At 43.2% G+C, this 20,941-nt stretch overlaps 1 protein-coding gene across 1 annotated transcript in view; it reads right to left on the bottom strand.

The window, feature by feature from the left end:
• LOC116955432 (phosphatidylserine lipase ABHD16A) overlaps nucleotides 1-20,941 on the bottom strand; it is a 71,880-nt gene that overhangs the window by 4,876 nt on the left and 46,063 nt on the right. Inside the window, exon 17 of the mRNA XM_032976508.2 lies at nucleotides 2,977-3,053. Within this exon, the coding sequence (XP_032832399.2) occupies nucleotides 2,977-3,053 (77 nt within the window). The remainder of the gene's footprint in view (nucleotides 1-2,976; nucleotides 3,054-20,941) is intronic.

Genomic DNA, 20,941 nt, shown 5'->3' with positions numbered 1-20,941 from the left:
TGAGTGGGAATCAAACTCGTGTAGCCGGCTTCGTAGCGCAGCGCACTAACCGCAATACAACTGGTCCACACACGCACCACACATACAGAGCTACACACACACACACCATACACACACAGAATTACACACACATCAAACACACACAGAGTTACACACACACACACACCACACACACACACCACACATACAGAGCTACACACAGAGCTACACACACCATACACACACCATACACACACAGTTCCACACACACCATACACACACAGAGTTACACACACCACACACACACGTCTGTCGAAAACAAACTCTCAACCAGTTACCAGCAGAGTGACCGTGGTGCTAGGAGACCCTTGGTTTATGAACGAACATTCGGTTTACATTAATTTCGCGTGAGCGCAAATGACAAATTAGGGACAATTTTTGGCAAAATGAAATCGAATTTCCTTCCGGGTTCACGAAATTTCACTCCGGCACGCGCCACGGAATCACCAAACGAGAAGCCACCTGTGAGGCTACATCATCCGTCTGCTGCTGCGAAAATAGAGCTTCATAGCTCATCAGGTTCCTCCTCCAGGGTAAATAAAGATTCTGATCCATGACAGCACCATCGTGCCCCTACAGTGCAACAGTTACGCCTCCACATCATTCCAATGTGCAGCATAACTTTTGGAGAGTTCCATTAAAAGGTAAAAAAAGGTTTTAAATTAATTATTATTCAATCGTTTTTATATTTAAATGATTTAATTATTCTTTTCGTTTTGGGAAAATTTATATAAGTGTATATTTTTAGGTTAAGAGTTGGAATGTCCAAAACGCATCCCTAAATTAATGGGAAAAGCCGTTCCCGATTCACGGAATTTCGTTTCACGCGCGTTGTCTCAAGAACGGCACACCTTTTGTAAACCGAGGGATACCGGTACTGGGAGACTCAGACACGACCAGGGGACCCCACGCACACGACCGGAAGAACAGCGAGACGGGGATTGGTGTTGGTCTCAAGAGTGGCCGGCATGATGAGCATTACAATGTTTAACTGTGCATCTAGTTCTCTGTGCCAGCTCGTGGACCACAGACTGGTAACATGGGGCGCCATGATGGCCAGATGTTAATTACCCCGCGTGGTATACATGAGGTCGTGGGTTTGATCCCGACCCTGACAATGCCTGTATATTATTAGACCTCCTTTGCCAGAACCAAAATGTAATAATAGGGTTTTTCCATTTTTCTGGCAACAAAACTGAAACCTTTTAACGAGGAGTTATGTCTGCATTGACCACAATACCTGCAGTCAAAATGCAAACAAAAAACATACTATGATAATATATGCATTGTCCTTGAAACTGATTGGTCCACACCAAGGGACGGATTTCTTTTGAGCCTCGACCCAATTGGTGCTCGACCAGATGACGCCAAAAGGTGTACAGCTCAAAGACAATGCACTATCAAAGTAATGAGGGCTCGGGGTGAGCATCTACATCATTAGACCTCCTTTGCCAGTACCAAAATGTAATAATAGGGTTTTTCCCCTTTCTTCTGGCAACAAAACTGAAACCTTTTTACAAGGATTCATGTCTGCATTAACCACAATACAAAGCTGTATGCCTTTTGGCGTCATCTGGTCGAGCACCAATTGGGTCGAGGCTCAAAAGAAAGCCGTCCCTTGGTGTGGACCAATCAGTTTCAAGGACAATGCATATATTATCAAAGTCTTGTTTTTTGTTTGCAATTTGACTGCAGGTATTGTGGGTAATGCAGACATGAATCCTGGTAAAAAGGTTTCAGTTTTGTTGCCAGAAAAAGGGGGAAAACCCTATTATTACATTTTGGTACTGGCAAAGGAGGTCTAATGATGTAGATGCTCACCCCGAGCCCTCATTACTTTGATAGTGTATTGTCTTTGAGCTGTACGCCTTTTGGCGTCATCTGGTCGAGCACCAATTGGGTCGAGGCTCAAAAGAAAGCCATCCCTTGGTGTGGACCAATCAGTTTCAAGGACAATGCATATATTATCATAGTATGTTTTTTGTTTGCATTTTGACTGCAGGTATTGTGGTTAATGCAGACATGAATCCTTGTAAAAAGGTTTCAGTTTTGTTGCCAGTAAAAAGGGGAAAAACCCTATTAATGCCTGTATATTTGGAGTGCGCGTGTCTCTCTCTCTCCCCGTGGTCGCGTGGATTTTTCTCAGTGTCCTCTGGTTTTTTCCCTCCACATTTAGAATCAATGTAACGTGTTCAGAGTATTTGGCTGCTGCTATTAATTTCCACATGCTAAGCCACTTCTCGTTGAACTATCATTTGTAATAGCCAGGTCGCTTATGAAAGAGAGCTAAATAGAGTTCAGTGGGGCCTTACCAGCTAAAGTAAAAAATTGTTAATAGTTATTTACGAAGCAAATTGCAGACGAGTTTGAAAAGTGAAAATATTTTTGGGAAGGTGGCCGGGGCGTTTCAAGAGGGCAGAGACACACGAAGCCGAGAGATTCAATGGCACTGCGGTGAGTGATGTGCAGTCTGCGTTCTCCTATAACGTGCCGGTAGTTGCGTTCCTGAGAAACACCGCGTTAAATGGGAAAATCTCGTTATAAATAAATAATACAGGGGATAAAGCACAGTCCGCGATAACACATGAGATGCGTACGCAGGGCTGAACAAAGACCGAGGAGCCGTGGGTAGCATCTACAAGCATCCAGCAGCATCCTCGTGTGATGCAGCGCCAATGCAGCCGTACGACCACTTATTCCTACTCGCGCCACGTAGATCTGTTCTCGCTCGATCGCATCATATCCAATTCGCATCTGCATTATATATATATTAAAAACGTGTTCCCTAATACATTCATCGCATTACATTCAATTTGCGTTATGATGAAAACACGCGGCGTTACAGGGGAAGACTGCAGTTGTGAGATTGTTATTGGTTGGTGCTAGGAGATGGCGATGGGAGGCGCCGATTGGAGATGGTGGGAGGAGACGGCTTACCTTCGTTCACTGGGTCTCCAACAGCCAGCCACTGCCTCAGAGACTCCATGCTTTGCTTGGTCACCAAATTGGGATATCTGCACATTGAAGACAAATATCACCGGTCGATCAACAGACCATAGATGGTGAGCACCTATGAAGGCCAGCGCTGAGGGTTGGTGTTGCCAGCCTCCATGCCCTGCTGCCTGTCTCCCCAGCTACACACACAGCTACACACACAGCTACCGCACATGAAGACAAAGATTCCCCCTATAGCCATAACAGACTTTTGGGGCAAGTGCTGTTCGCGAGTAGCACTTGTGAAGGCCGGCACGGCACACGAGGGGGTGAGCGGCCAGCACCACTCCCGGCTGCTTTATCTTCCCAAGTGCTGATGTTGACACACCGCACCAGGTACTCATTAAAGGCTGAGTTGACCTAGGAGAGGCCCAGGACCGATTCAGCTAATCGTCACTGGTGTTGGGAGTGGGAATCGAACTTAGGTGGCCGGGTTCGTAGTGCGGCGCACTAACTGCAGCACAACCGCTCCCCACTCGCACACAAACGCACACCCACTTTGGACCACCATTAGTGATAACTAGGGTATTTATTCAGTAGGTATACTCCTATTTATTGTCGAGGAATATTTTTGGTACCGGGTGTTCATTTAAATTCTAATTTTTTTAGATTAACACGTAGGCTTTCGTGACCAATATCATCCATAATGTAGGTTGTTTTTGCATTAGATCGTGTATACAGATCACCATATGTCAATGGGGATTACCTGTACGCAGACAATAACGGGTGCTGCTATTTTAGTGCACGCAAACGACAGGAGGTACAAGAGCAATGTGCATGCATAATGTGCGTTGATTACCATATGAATAACACAACCGGCAATGGATACCCATTGCATTAATTAATCCCCTCCCCTTCGCATGTGAAGGGCTCACAAGTGACGTCATCACAGCTCCCTCTCTATTTAAGGGATGAAACAGGAAGACTTCTCCACAAATCTGGCTGCCGCCTGATGAAGCTAGTTGTAATTACTGGCGAAACGTCGTACTCAAGTTGTAAATGTTGTGGGTTTGCTCTCCAACACATCGGTGGTGCTATTACTTGTAACCAATTGGCATGTTCTGTTTAAATGGCAAACCTTACTTATTAGCTGTAATTGGGTAGTGGCGGGTTTAACGACACATTTATATATTTACACGATCTAACCCACAAAAAAAACTATTTTATGGACATGTATTTTTTAGTCTATTTGGCATACAGTACAGTACGGATTTCAATGGTGGTGTCTTTTGTTGGTTGCCGTGTGCCTGAGCCCATTATTCAGGTAAGGTTGAAGTGTTGAATGTCGCGCTTACGGCTGTTGTGGCACTTTCCAAGAACATCACACCCCTCGCGATATTCAAGGGTCTCCTTGCTGTACCTTACTGTACCCTGTATAATTTGTGTTAAAAGGTTACTGCTGTACACACAGTGTTGAGTACAGTATTTTTTGTAATTTAATGTAACGTGACTGTGTAAGTAGAACTTCTTTCACACCGTACGTAGCCAACCGTGCTAGTCGGACGTGCAGGGGAAGGCCAACAAACTAAACACAACAGGCAGTTCTAAAGAAATGAGTTTTCAGCTTAATATAGTCGCATAGTGTATAGTGTTGTTGTATAGTATAGTGGGTAGCGCAGTGTATAGCGTCGTATGTGGTGCATAGTGTCGTATATGTTGAACCTTTTTGGCACCCTAAGTACCCAACGGTGCCAATCGGAGGTTCAGGGGAAGGACAACAAACTAAAGACAACAAAAGGCAGTTTTAAAGAAATTAGTTTGTCAATCTAGATGTAAAGTGCATAGCTCCAGTGGCTTCCTAATATTGAAAGGGAAGAGCGTTCCAGACGACCGCAGAAACGCATCCAAAAACAGTGACAAGTCTTTGTTCGACGGCTCGCCAAAACCCGACGTTGCGAGGATAACCGGAGTTCGCGCGGTGATGGTTTATGTTTAATTGACGAGATCAGCAAGGTATTGGTGGTTCATTTGTGTGTAATGAATAACATTGCTGGTATGTCTAGGTTGACGAGTGCACGCATTAACAGACAGCTTCACCATGCCCTCCGTTGCCTATGATTCACTCTCGTAGACAAATCGCTCTGATTCACGTCGTTTCGATATTCGTCGTCGCACATTTCAGGAACACATCCGAAAAGTGATGTAGGTGTATAACATTTTTAGGTTCGGAGTGGAGTTGGAATGACTGTCCGAAACACATCGCAACCATTTTTTGTACTAAATTAATGAGAAAAGCTATTCCCATTTTTAATAAATGAAGTTTTATACCAGTTGCTTGAAGAACGGCTTCCCTTTTGTAAACAGAGGGATACCGTAGTGCTGGGAGACCCACACACACGACCGGGGTACCCACATACACGACCCAGATCCAGGGCTTAAAGTCCCGTTTACAGCACGCTGACCAATGTGAACCCACTAGTCATTTAGATCATTTGGCTGCTATAAACTTACACGTGATGGTAAGCCACTGTGTTGAGCTTATCGATTGTGATAGAGCCAGTTGCTTCTAAAAAAAGAGCAATGTAGCTCATTGGGCATTCATCATCTTCATAATGATTCATGGGGCAGGTTATCCCCATAGTTGGTGTGTCCACTGCACATTTAATCATTCGTTGTTTCCACTTTGCTCTGTCTTGTAGTTCCAATATGCTCACGTAGTGGCACATCACAGTAGTGTACAGTATAGTAGTGTATTGTATAGTAGTGTAGTATATAATAGTGTAGTGTACAATGTAGTGTATAACGTGCATACTAATGTAATGTATAGTGCAGTGTATAACATAGTGCAGTGTACAGCGTAGTGTACAATAGTGTATAGCATAATTCTTGACTTAAAGCTTTCGTGACTGCAGGAATTCATATTCTTTGGGTCTTTCGGTAAAGCCAGGTAGATAGAAAAAAATATCACGACGTTTCGATCACAGCACAAGCAATCGTCATCAGGTGAAGACATATAGCGGGAGAGCTACTGAGGCAGGAAAAAATATAGCGGGAGAGCTGTAGAGGCAGGATGTTATAAAGGTTTGAGATGGGTGTAGCCCAAGGGTTATAAGCGAAGTAGGGCGGGGCTAGAGATGAAATTTGCATGTAAATGTAAGATCCGAGAGCTGAGCTTCCTCCACGACGACGAAGCTGTGGAAGTAGCCATTGTAGTCAGAGATTAGCATGTCAATGTAATAAAAACGAGAGCCACCGCCACAGAGGAAAACAAGCAACGGTGGCTGTGTTCATGAGACATTTAGCCTGTTAATGTAAGATTTGCATGTCAATGGCAGCGACGTGTCTCGGACCGTGTTCGTGAACATAAGGCAGATCTGAAACACGGTAGGACCAATACGTCAACCGTGGCTGATCATTGTTTTAACACTGTGGGCACACACGAAATTTATTTTTCCAAGACGAAGGGACTCTACAAACCTACTGGCTATCGGCAATATTCGTTCATGAAGCCATCCATATATCTCAACACAGACACAATTTCAACCGAGAAGATGGATACAAACTGAGCAATCATTGGAAGGCCGTTATTAACCAGTTTAAGTCATAACTGGCTGTGATGTTTCCATCCTACCTGCCGATGTTAGTTATTTTCGACTCTCTGAGTTACATGACCAGGTTAAATGTCTTTACATTAACAGGCTAAATGTCTCACTAACACAGCCACCGTTGCTCGTTTTCCTCTATGTGGCTGTGGTTTTCGTTTTTCTTACATTGATATGCTAATCTCTCACAATACAATGGCCACCTCCACAGCTTCGTAGTCGTGGAGGTAGCCCAGCTCTCCGATCTTACATTTACATGCAAATTTCATCTCTAGCCCCACCCACTTCGCTTATGACTCTTGGGCTACACCCATCTCAAACCTTTATAACATCCTGCCTCAGCAGCTCTCCTGCTATATTGTTTCCTGCCTCAGCAGCTCTCCTGCTATATTGTTTCCTGCCTCAGTAGCTCTCCTGCTATATTGTTTCTTGCCTCAGCAGCTCTCCTGCTATATTGTTTCCTGCCTCAGCAGCTCTCCTGCTATATTGTTTCCTGCCTCAGTAGCTCTCCTGCTATATTGTTTCCTGCCTCAGCAGCTCTCCTGCTATATCGTTTCCTGCCTCAGCAGCTCTCCTGCTATAGTTTCCTGCCTCAGCAGCTCTCCTGCTATATTGTTTCACCTGATGACGATTGCGTGTGTTGCGATAGAAACGTCGTGATATTCTTATTTTTCTTCTATCTACGTGGCTTTACCGAAAGACGCAAAGAATAAGTGTATAGCATAGTGTACAACAGTGTATAACAGTGTAGTGTATAACAGTGTAGTGTACAACAGTGTACAACAGTGTAGTGTATAGCGTATTGTATAGTGTAGTGTGTAATGTAGTGTATAATATTTCGATTTAAAGCTTTCGTGACTGCAGGGATTAATCTTCTTGGTTCTTTCGGTAAAGTCACGTAGAATGGAAATAAAATAATAAAATTATCACGACTTTTCGGCCACAACACAAGTGGCCTTTTCAGGTGAAGAAACAGGTCTATCAATAAGACAGAACTTGAATGAACGCTGTCAAGCAAAGACCGTGTCTTTTGAAACTGTGTGGGCGGAGTTGAATTAGCATGTTACAGCCCTTTTGCTGGCATTGCCTCTTAATACCTCTCACACCACGGTTAATGATATGGTTTTCAACATGTAGTATAACGACATATCTCGGACCGCATCCGCGAACATAAAGCAGACTTGAAACACGGTAGGACGAACTCCTCTGCCGTGGCAGATCACTGTTATAATTCAGTGGGATCATATGGCATTGACTTCTCCAAGACGGAGGTTCTTTGCATTCCAACCGGCTACCATGAGAGATTTGTTCATGAGGCCATCCACATATACAAGCACAGAGACAATTTCAACCGTGAAGATGGATTCTGGCTTAGTAACCATTGGAAAGATGTTTTAAACCATTTCGATTCTTAATCGATTGTATTTTACGGTGACTTTCAGACCGCAGCCTTTCGCTGGCACTGCCTCTTAATACTTCTCACACCACGGTCAATGGTATGGTTTATAACATGTAGTATAATAATTAATAGTATAACATTGTAATGTTTAACATAACTCATAAGGCAATATATAGCATCGCAATTGCATAATGAATATACATCAGTGTGGTATATAGTTGGGTTCATAGAATAAGACAGTGTAATATCACAAGTATAATAGTTTATCTAAAGTATAGGGTAGTGTAAAGTAACGCATTGTATAATTCAAAGGTGGAATTTGTCTATGATATGATGTTATACCATGTAGTTTATATTGGAAGGTATAATATTGTATTATATAGTAGTCCAGTTTACAGCATAGTCATAAGGCAACTCAGGACACAACAGCGCACCTTGGCTGTTGCACTTGCCCCTTTTCTTGTTTCCTCTCTGCCTGTGTTCCCAGCCCCCTCCCTCCTCCTCTCCGGAGGTGATGCTGGTAACATGCAAATTCATATTTTAACTCCGCCCACAGCTTAATAGACGCGGTCCTTGCATGTCAGCGTTCATTCCAGCTCCGTCGTCCGGACAGACCTGTCTCTTCACCTGAAGAAGGCCACTTGTGTTGTGGCCGAAACGTCGTGAGAATTTTATTGTCTTATTTTATTTTATTATTTTATTCCCATTCTACGTGGTGACTTTACCGAAAGAACCAAGAAGACGGATCCTTGCAGTCACGAAAGCTTTAAATCGAAATGTAGTATAATAATTACTAGTATAACATTGTAATGTTTAACATAACTCATAAGGCAATATATAGCATCGTAATTGCCCCCTTTTTTACTATTTGTTCCCAGCACCCCCCCCCCCCCCCCCGCTCCAGAGGTGGGGCTTGTAACATGCTAATTCAACTCCGCCCAGTTTCAAAAGACGCGGTCCTAGCTTGACAGCGTTCATTCAAGTTCTGTCTTCTCGATAGACCTGTTTCTTCACCTGAAGAAGGCCACTTGTGTTGTGGCCGAAACGTCGTTGAGAATTTTATGTCATTATTTTATTTCCATTCTACGTTACTTTACCGAAAGAACCAAGAAGATAGTGTATCATAGTGTAGTGTATAGTGTAGTGTATAACATAGCGTAGTGTATAGTGTAATGAAGTAGTTCTTAAGCTTTCGTGACTGCAGGAATTCATATTCTTTGGGTCTTTCGGTAAAGCCAGGTAGATAGAAAAAAATATCACGACGTTTCGATCACAGCACAAGCAATCGTCATCAGGTGAAGACATATAGTGGGAGAGCTACTGAGGCAGGAAAAAATATAGCGGGAGAGCTGTAGAGGCAGGATGTTATAAAGGTTTGAGATGGGTGTAGCCCAAGGGTTATAAGCGAAGTAGGGCGGGGCTAGAGATGAAATTTGCATGTAAATGTAAGATCCGAGAGCTGAGCTTCCTCCACGACGACGAAGCTGTGGAAGTAGCCATTGTAGTCAGAGATTAGCATGTCAATGTAATAAAAACGAGAGCCACCGCCACAGAGGAAAACAAGCAACGGTGGCTGTGTTCATGAGACATTTAGCCTGTTAATGTAAGATTTGCATGTCAATGGCAGCGACGTGTCTCGGACCGTGTTCGTGAACATAAGGCAGATCTGAAACACGGTAGGACCAATACGTCAACCGTGGCTGATCATTGTTTTAACACTGTGGGCACACACGAAATTTATTTTTCCAAGACGAAGGGACTCTACAAACCTACTGGCTATCGGCAATATTCGTTCATGAAGCCATCCATATATCTCAACACAGACACAATTTCAACCGAGAAGATGGATACAAACTGAGCAATCATTGGAAGGCCGTTATTAACCAGTTTAAGTCATAACTGGCTGTGATGTTTCCATCCTACCTGCCGATGTTAGTTATTTTCGACTCTCTGAGTTACATGACCAGGTTAAATGTCTTTACATTAACAGGCTAAATGTCTCACTAACACAGCCACCATTGCTCGTTTTCCTCTATGTGGCTGTGGTTTTCGTTTTTCTTACATTGATATGCTAATCTCTCACAATACAATGGCCACCTCCACAGCTTCGTAGTCGTGGAGGTAGCCCAGCTCTCCGATCTTACATTTACATGCAAATTTCATCTCTAGCCCCACCCACTTCGCTTATGACTCTTGGGCTACACCCATCTCAAACCTTTATAACATCCTGCCTCAGCAGCTCTCCTGCTATATTGTTTCCTGCCTCAGCAGCTCTCCTGCTATATTGTTTCCTGCCTCAGTAGCTCTCCTGCTATATTGTTTCTTGCCTCAGCAGCTCTCCTGCTATATTGTTTCCTGCCTCAGCAGCTCTCCTGCTATATTGTTTCCTGCCTCAGTAGCTCTCCTGCTATATTGTTTCCTGCCTCAGCAGCTCTCCTGCTATATCGTTTCCTGCCTCAGCAGCTCTCCTGCTATAGTTTCCTGCCTCAGCAGCTCTCCTGCTATATTGTTTCACCTGATGACGATTGCGTGTGTTGCGATAGAAACGTCGTGATATTCTTATTTTTCTTCTATCTACGTGGCTTTACCGAAAGACGCAAAGAATAAGTGTATAGCATAGTGTACAACAGTGTATAACAGTGTAGTGTATAACAGTGTAGTGTACAACAGTGTACAACAGTGTAGTGTATAGCGTATTGTATAGTGTAGTGTGTAATGTAGTGTATAATATTTCGATTTAAAGCTTTCGTGACTGCAGGGATTAATCTTCTTGGTTCTTTCGGTAAAGTCACGTAGAATGGAAATAAAATAATAAAATTATCACGACTTTTCGGCCACAACACAAGTGGCCTTTTCAGGTGAAGAAACAGGTCTATCAATAAGACAGAACTTGAATGAACGCTGTCAAGCAAAGACCGTGTCTTTTGAAACTGTGTGGGCGGAGTTGAATTAGCATGTTACAGCCCTTTTGCTGGCATTGCCTCTTAATACCTCTCACACCACGGTTAATGATATGGTTTTCAACATGTAGTATAACGACATATCTCGGACCGCATCCGCGAACATAAAGCAGACTTGAAACACGGTAGGACGAACTCCTCTGCCGTGGCAGATCACTGTTATAATTCAGTGGGATCATATGGCATTGACTTCTCCAAGACGGAGGTTCTTTGCATTCCAACCGGCTACCATGAGAGATTTGTTCATGAGGCCATCCACATATACAAGCACAGAGACAATTTCAACCGTGAAGATGGATTCTGGCTTAGTAACCATTGGAAAGATGTTTTAAACCATTTCGATTCTTAATCGATTGTATTTTACGGTGACTTTCAGACCGCAGCCTTTCGCTGGCACTGCCTCTTAATACTTCTCACACCACGGTCAATGGTATGGTTTATAACATGTAGTATAATAATTAATAGTATAACATTGTAATGTTTAACATAACTCATAAGGCAATATATAGCATCGCAATTGCATAATGAATATACATCAGTGTGGTATATAGTTGGGTTCATAGAATAAGACAGTGTAATATCACAAGTATAATAGTTTATCTAAAGTATAGGGTAGTGTAAAGTAACGCATTGTATAATTCAAAGGTGGAATTTGTCTATGATATGATGTTATACCATGTAGTTTATATTGGAAGGTATAATATTGTATTATATAGTAGTCCAGTTTACAGCATAGTCATAAGGCAACTCAGGACACAACAGCGCACCTTGGCTGTTGCACTTGCCCCTTTTCTTGTTTCCTCTCTGCCTGTGTTCCCAGCCCCCTCCCTCCTCCTCTCCGGAGGTGATGCTGGTAACATGCAAATTCATATTTTAACTCCGCCCACACAGCTTAATAGACGCGGTCCTTGCATGTCAGCGTTCATTCCAGCTCCGTCTTCCGGACAGACCTGTCTCTTCACCTGAAGAAGGCCACTTGTGTTGTGGCCGAAACGTCGTGAGAATTTTATTGTCTTATTTTATTTTATTATTTTATTCCCATTCTACGTGGTGACTTTACCGAAAGAACCAAGAAGACGGATCCTTGCAGTCACGAAAGCTTTAAATCGAAATGTAGTATAATAATTACTAGTTTAACACGTAGGCTTTCGCGACCAATATTATTCATAATAAAGGTTTTTGGGTTAGATCGCGTTTATTTATAAATGTGTCGTAACCCTCCACCACCCGACACGGCCAATCAGCAAAGAAAAGTGTCACGTTGACAAAAGACAAATAATTCACTACTTCAGCCCACCGGTGTGTTGAAGAGTTAATCCACATTTACAGTTTGAGTACGACGTTTCGCTGGTAAATACTTCCAGCATCATCGGGCAATTCGCCAGAATGGTAAAGCCCTCGCTTGCTCCCGGTTTTATATAGAGCAGAAGAGTGACGTCATCACTTAACTCATCAGGTGCAGTGATTAGAGGCGGAGGGGGGGGTAATGTAATTATATAATCGATTAGTAATCAGTCATTGGTTATGATTAGTAATGAGTTGTAGATTAGTAATTCTTTAAATCAAAATGTAATGTGTATTATTTAATAATACGCTTCCAGGCCGCACTGAGCCGGTAGCTGTCAGAGCGATTAAAGTTATTCTTGTTCCTCTCAATTTCAATGGATTCTCTAATTAGTCTTTGCCAGTAATAATTAGTTTTACACACCACTGCAACATTGTCAAAATCAATTGAGTGTCCTTGTTGACAAGCATGTTCTGCCACTGCCGACAGTTGTGTTTGAGATAATTTAATATTTCTCTGATGTTCTTTTAGTCTTACGCTGATGTTACGTCCCGTCTGCCCAATGTAGCAGCTGCCACATGAACAATTAATCCGATATACACCTTCTGTTGATAGTTTAGGTAATGCGTCTTTAGTGCAAGATACTAGTTTTTGAATTTTGTGTACTGTACCAAATCTTACTGTAATGTTTTGCTTTTGCAAAACGCGGGCTAATTTGTCAGTTACTCCTGAGATATATGGAATTTTTATTGTTTTAACAATCTGGTCGCTTTCAGTAGTATTGCTTTGCGATCGTGATTTGGCATTCAGTGCTCTGTTAATTTGAGCATTATTGTAGCCATTCTGTCGTAGTGCGTCTTTAACGTGTTTAATCTCTCTCACTAGACTCTCACCATCTGACACTGTTTTCGCCCGATGCACGAGCGTCTTAATAAGAGAGGATTTTTGAGCTGGATGATGATGTGATTCTGCATTCAGATAGGCATCAGTGTGCGTTTGCTTTCTGTAAACGCTGTGTGTTATTTTACCGTTTAGGCCATGTCCAAGCAAAATATCTAGGAATGGGAGTGTATTATTCACCTCCATTTCCATGGTGAACTGGATGGCCGGGTTTTGTGCATTGAGATGATTTAGAAAATCATTAAGTGTATCTTTACCATGTGGCCAGACAACCAAAGTGTCATCCACATACCTAAACCAAAAGGATGGTTTTAATGTGCTCGAGGCAAGTGCTCTTATTTCAAAGTTTTCCATGTACAAATTTGCTATAACCCAAAAACCTTTATTATGAATAATATTGGTCGCGAAAGCCTACGTGTTAAACTGACTAACCTCTATGGGGAGGATACTTTTCTTAAAACCAGAAAATTGGAGAAGCTTCGCATTAAGCGGATGAAATTGATATCTTCACTGGCGTTCCTCAAAAGGTGCAGAGATTCAAAGGTAATACCAAACGCAGTTAAAATAACACATCACATAAAGTCTTCTAAAGCTAACCAAATACTACACAAAGCTAGCGAATTATTATTAATAGAGAGAATACAGCACAATAGGAGTGAATTATCTTACATTTCGGAATCGCTAAAGCAGTTACACTTAGATATAAGCAATAGTGTATCTATGCATTATTGGAATATAATCGATAACATAACACAACAATCGGCTGATAATGTGTTTAAACTAACAAAAACTAACCAAATTAATAAATTTTCTAGACTACATAATAAACAAATCCCTACTGAAAACCAAAAATGTAAAAACAAAACTGTACTGAACTTGACCAACACTGTATTAACCGGTGACATGGTCTCTATCCTTTCTAAAGGCCTTAACTTTGCCGTTACCCCACGCACAATTCCAGTGGATGAGATAATTGCTGAGGTAGAATCAGCAGTTAGACTCCTTCCACATAATGAGGCAGAGATGACTAGACATGAGGTTGCTAAAATAATTGAGAATAGCAAAGTTCCAAAAGTAAATATTAGCTCTAACGAGGCAAAAGCCTTAAGAGAGCTGCGTGTAAATAAGGATATCCAAATCCTAGCAGCTGATAAAGGCCGCACTACTGTACTGATGTCACGAGCCGATTATGATAATAAAATTAGAAATTTACTAGAGGAAAGTACCTACATTAAAATTAAACGAGATCCAACTAATACTTTAGAACGTAAGACCACTGCAATAATTGCAAATTCATTAATCCCTAAAAATGAGCAATACCTAATTAAGCCAAGGGCCTCAAAACCACCTAGACTCTATGGGCTACCAAAGATTCATAAAATCGGCATCCCATTACGACCCATAGTCAGTACAATTGGCTCTGCCACATATCAATTAGCAAAATATATAACCAAACAAATACAGCCCTACATCGGTAAGACATCTTCATTCATAAAAAATTCAGAACATCTTGTGAATGTGATTAAAGATATTAAACTTACTCCTGATGATATTCTGGTAAGCTTTGATGTGATTTCTCTATTCACTAAGGTTCCAGTGGACGAATCGCTTAAATTACTTGATACACTAGTAAAGAATACCGGTTTACAAAAAGATATTCCGAAACTTGCTGGCCATTGCTTAAATAACACTCACTTCTTATGGAGAGGGGATTTCTTTAAACAAAAGGAAGGAGCAGCAATGGGTTCTCCTTTATCCCCTGCTATAGCAAATTTGTACATGGAAAACTTTGAAATAAGAGCACTTGCCTCGAGCACATTAAAACCATCCTTTTGGTTTAGGTATGTGGATGACACTTTGGTTGTCTGGCCACATGGTAAAGATACACTTAATGATTTTCTAAATCATCTCAATGCACAAAACCCGGCCATCCAGTTCACCATGGAAATGGAGGTGAATAATACACTCCCATTCCTAGATATTTTGCTTGGACATGGCCTAAACGGTAAAATAACACACAGCGTTTACAGAAAGCAAACGCACACTGATGCCTATCTGAATGCAGAATCACATCATCATCCAGCTCAAAAATCCTCTCTTATTAAGACGCTCGTGCATCGGGCGAAAACAGTGTCAGATGGTGAGAGTCTAGTGAGAGAGATTAAACACGTTAAAGACGCACTACGACAGAATGGCTACAATAATGCTCAAATTAACAGAGCACTGAATGCCAAATCACGATCGCAAAGCAATACTACTGAAAGCGACCAGATTGTTAAAACAATAAAAATTCCATATATCTCAGGAGTAACTGACAAATTAGCCCGCGTTTTGCAAAAGCAAAACATTACAGTAAGATTTGGTACAGTACACAAAATTCAAAAACTAGTATCTTGCACTAAAGACGCATTACCTAAACTATCAACAGAAGGTGTATATCGGATTAATTGTTCATGTGGCAGCTGCTACATTGGGCAGACGGGACGTAACATCAGCGTAAGACTAAAAGAACATCAGAGAAATATTAAATTATCTCAAACACAACTGTCGGCAGTGGCAGAACATGCTTGTCAACAAGGACACTCAATTGATTTTGACAATGTTGCAGTGGTGTGTAAAACTAATTATTACTGGCAAAGACTAATTAGAGAATCCATTGAAATTGAGAGGAACAAGAATAACTTTAATCGCTCTGACAGCTACCGGCTCAGTGCGGCCTGGAAGCGTATTATTAAATAATACACATTACATTTTGATTTAAAGAATTACTAATCTACAACTCATTACTAATCATAACCAATGACTGATTACTAATCGATTATATAATTACATTACCCCCCCCTCCGCCTCTAATCACTGCACCTGATGAGTTAAGTGATGACGTCACTCTTCTGCTCTATATAAAACCGGGAGCAAGCGAGGGCTTTACCATTCTGGCGAATTGCCCGATGATGCTGGAAGTATTTACCAGCGAAACGTCGTACTCAAACTGTAAATGTGGATTAACTCTTCAACACACCGGTGGGCTGAAGTAGTGAATTATTTGTCTTTTGTCAACGTGACACTTTTCTTTGCTGATTGGCCGTGTCGGGTGGTGGAGGGTTACGACACATTTATAAATAAACGCGATCTAACCCAAAAACCTTTATTATGAATAATAATTACTAGTATAACATTGTAATGTTTAACATAACTCATAAGGCAATATATAGCATCGTAATTGCCCCCTTTTTTACTATTTGTTCCCAGCACCCCCCCCCCCCCCCCCCGCTCCAGAGGTGGGGCTTGTAACATGCTAATTCAACTCCGCCCAGTTTCAAAAGACGCGGTCCTAGCTTGACAGCGTTCATTCAAGTTCTGTCTTCTCGATAGACCTGTTTCTTCACCTGAAGAAGGCCACTTGTGTTGTGGCCGAAACGTCGTTGAGAATTTTATGTCATTATTTTATTTCCATTCTACGTTACTTTACCGAAAGAACCAAGAAGATAGTGTATCATAGTGTAGTGTATAGTGTAGTGTATAACATAGCGTAGTGTATAGTGTAATGAAGTAGTTCTTAACCTGGGATTCACGCACCCATTGGGGGTGCAAGATGCCCTTTCTGGGGTGGGAGCCGTGGCCAGATTTTTTCGGAAGGTAAACCATCACAACACAAATTAAGCAAGGGGCACTTGAGTAAACCTTCTTTTGTTTAATCAAACCTATGTATTTATTAACGTTATACATTTTTGATTTGTTTTAAGATTGAGCACCAATGGGGTGCAGGCTAAAGTAAAGGTTAAGAACCACTGGTGTAGTATTTAATATTGTAGTGTACAGTGTAGTGGGTAATAGTGTAGTGTATAGTGTAGTATATAGTAGTGGTGCATCATCATCATGATCCATGGGGCAGGTAGCCCTGTAGTAGTAGTAGGTGGTGGTTGTGTCCACTGCACATTTCGTCATTCGTTGTTTAAACTTTCCTCTCTCCGTCTGGCAGTGCCAATCTGTGCTCAAGCAGTGGCGACGTATTTCTGGCAACCAGACCTCTCATGATGTCGTCGTCAAAAGACGTTCTTAGTACAGTAAACATTTTAAAAACCCACACTCGGCACCGAGTGCTCGTAGCTAGCTAAGAATCACGGGAAGAACTGGCTCAGGGGATCCCGGACACGGCCACGATGAACCCTCCCCTCCTGCACCGCCATCTCTCCCACGGGCCGCCTCAAGCGACCTCTTTGTCCCCGGTGGGGTGTGGCGCTGCCGGTGGCCATCGCTCCCAATTAGCGGCGCTCGATGGGGCGGGCTTCGCTAATTGAATGGACGGGAGAGCGGGCTGCAGGCGGCGACGCAGCAGACGATATGTTCACGCTTGCGGGTTCGCACTGTGATGTCTCCCGTCTCGCTGGGCATCTCTTCCGTGTGTCCCCCTCTGTCTCTCTGTGCTTCCATGTCTCTGTATCCCCATGTCCCCGTCTCCCAATGTCTCAGTGTGTCCCCATGTCTCTGTGTGTTCCCATGTCTCTGTGTGTCCCCATGTCTCTGTGTGTCCCCATGTCTCTGTGTGTCCCCATGTCTCTGTCTCCTGATGTCTCAGTGTGTTCCCATGTCTCTGTGTGTCCCCATGTCTCTGTGTGTACCCATGTCTCAGTGTTTCCCCTGGTCCCTGTTTCTCCACGTGTCCCTGTTTCCCCATGTCCCTCTGTCCCCATGTTCCTGTGTCCCCATGTCTCAGTGTGTCCCCATGTCTAAGTGTGTCCCCATGTCCATGTCTCCCCATGTCCCTGTGTCCCCATGTCCCTGTGTCTCCACTTCTGTGTGTCTCCATGTCCATGTGTCTCCATGTCTCAGTGTGTCCCCATTGTGTCCCCATGTCTAAGTGTGTCTCCAAGTCCCCCCGTGTCCCCGTGTCTCCATGTCCTCATGTTCCCATGTCCTCATGTCCTCATGTCCCCGTGTTCCCGTGTCCATTGTGTCCTCACTTCCCCGTGTGTCCCCATGTCTCAATTGTGTCCTCACTTCCCCGTGTGTCCCCATGTCTCAATGAGTCCCTATTTCCTGTGTCCACATGTCTCAGTGAGTCCCAATGTGTCTGTGTCCCCATGTCCGTCTTACCCCATGTCTGAGTGTGTCCTCACTTCCGTGCGCGTTGCCATTTATGCGTCTCCACGTCCCAGCGTGTTCATGTCCCTGTGTCTCCACTTCTCTGTGTGTCCCCATGTCGCTGTGTCCTCACTTTAGGGGGAGGGGATATCCCTCAAATATTGGAGGAAGCAGCCAACTCCTGTGAGTGGCTGGCTGATGTGCCATCTATTTAACAAGCCTGGAGAGCGATCCAAAGTATGAAATCCAGCAATGGTGGCATTTGTGTGCAGGATTCCCTCCAGTGTGAGGCCATAAAATGTCCTGGAAAGGATTATTCAATATCCCCTTTTTGTCAGAGGCGTAGAGAATTTCAACAGGACCTATATCTCTGCTTTATTGACCTGGTCAATGCCTATGATAGCATCAATAGGCCAGGGCTCTGGGTTATTCGTCATGCTTTTGGGGTCACTGACCCTCTGCTCACAAGCATTAAGGGCCTTGATGATGGTGGTAAGCAGGCCCGGGTAAAAACAACTCACACTTAACTTCTAATCTTGATTTGAAGCTTTCGTGACTGCAGGAATCCATTCTTTTTGGTTCTTTCGGGAAAGTCACGTAGTAGGTATAAAGTAAAATAAATCACGACGTTTCTGGGAGCAACACAAGCATCCGTCATCAGGTGGGAAAGCCTTGGTCTGCTGAGGCAGACTGTTTTAAAAGGTTTGAAATGGGTGTAGCCCAAGGGTCATAAAGAAGTGGCCGGGGCTAGTGATGTTAATGTGAGAAATTGGCATGTAACTGTAAGATGGGAGGAGAGCAGCCTCCTAAACGAGGGAGTGCAACCCAACGGGTGCCATCCAAAGGACATGTGAGCATGAGAGTGCAATCCAAAGGCATGAGAGTGCAATGCAAAGGACATGTGAGCATGAGAGTGCAATGCAAAGGACATGTGAGCATGAGCGATCTAAGAGAGAGGCATAGAGAGACACACAGAGTCGGAAATAACAGCTGACATAGGCAGGTAGGATGTAAACATCACAATCAGTTAAGACTTTACCTGGTTAATAACGTCCTTCCAACGATTGCTCAGTTTGTACCCATCCTCACGGTTGAAGTTGTGTCTGTGTTTATATATATATATCTGGATGGCTTCATGAACAAATCTTAACTTCTAATTTACAAATCTTTGGAAGAATGTAATCAACCAGGCTATGCGTTAACAGTGTGTTAACCGACTCTCTGTATTGCATTGCATTACACTTCCAAATTTGACTAAGTTTGTTTTCTCAAACTTTCTATTTCTGTCAAAATGTTGCCATGCTTGTTTATTTATAGGTCCATTTCTCTCCTCCGGCCGCTACGGGGAGGATTTTCACACAACTCTCTCATTGACATGCTAATTTCTCTACCCCCCCTCTCCCTGCCCCAAACCCACCCCCCCCTCTCTATTTAAGGCCTCGACACAGAGGCGTTGTTTCTCTGTGTCTGTCTGTGTGTCTCTCTCTCTCTCTCTGTGTGTCTCTGTGTGTGTGTCTCTCTCTGCTATGTATCTTCGTGTCTTTGTTTTGTCTCTCTCTCAAATGTATCAATCTTTGGAAGAATGTAATCAACCAGGTAGGGTGTTGACTATTGTGTTAGCCGACTCTCTGTGTTGTATTGCATTATATTTCTAAGTTTACTAGGTTTGTTTTCTCATTCATTCTTACCTGATGACGGTTGCTTGTGTTGCAATCAAAACGTCGTATTCTATTATTACTTAATTTATTTTCTTTCTATGTGACTTTACCGAAAGAACCATAGAGTAGGCCCGGGTAACGCTGCGTGGCCAGGATTTGGAGCCATTCCCCGTTCACCTTTGGGCGCGAGAGCGATGTCCTCTGGCTCCCACATTATTTAACATCGTTCTGACCACGCAGTTCGAGAAGTCTTCCATGGCTGTAATGGAGGAATCTCCATTTGGAACAGATACAATGGGAGGCTGATCGATGCCTGAGTGCAATGGAGGGATGGCTCTCTATTTGGTCAAATATGTTATGTATGCTGATAATCTGATCATTTCTGCCCACTGAGAAGTTGGAAACTTTTTGTTGAACCTGGAGCATGCCCCTAAGAGGTGGGGGGATGTTAATATCAGTCCCACAAAAGCAAAACACCTGCCTGGTATGCCATCACACACTCCAAAAACTCAACTCACCATGAGTGATGGGGCAGTTGTGGAGTGGAGGAGTTTCCATACCTGGACAGTGTGCTTATGGCCAGCTCCGGTTTGATAGCAGAGGTCTCACTCTGAATCAATCGAGCGGCATTATCTTTTCATCAGCTGCATAACGCTGTATGGAAACTACTTGGTCTGTCGCACTACATGAAGCTCCGGGTCTTCTTGGCCACAGTTACGCCCTGCCTTTAAAAATGATAGCCCAACAAAGTGGCTTATTACGTGGAAATGTATAGCAGCCAAATACTCTAAATGCATTTCTAAATGTGGAGGGAAAAACCAGAGGCCCCGGATAAAAGTCCACACGACCACGGGGAGAAAATGCAAACTCTAAACATACAGCTGTCAGACTCGGGATCGAACTCATGCCCTCTTGTATACCAGGCGAGGTAGTTAACATCTCGCCACCATCCCATTGGCGAGCTCCTCCAGCAGACAAGACTGCGTTGGCTGGGTCATGTAGCCCACACGCCCAGCCACCGGATGCCCAAGTAGCTTCTGTTTGGCCAGATAGAGGGGGCTGAATGGACATGGCAAGGACTG

The sequence above is a fragment of the Petromyzon marinus genome, chromosome 59 (genome assembly GCF_048934315.1).
Source record: "Petromyzon marinus isolate PM22_M1 ecotype Great Lakes invasive population chromosome 59, UKy_Petmar_22M1.pri1.0, whole genome shotgun sequence".
Classification (NCBI taxonomy): domain Eukaryota; kingdom Metazoa; phylum Chordata; class Hyperoartia; order Petromyzontiformes; family Petromyzontidae; genus Petromyzon; species Petromyzon marinus.
The sequence above is the reverse complement of the archived record's forward strand: the minus strand, read 5'-3'. Positions and strand labels throughout refer to the sequence as shown.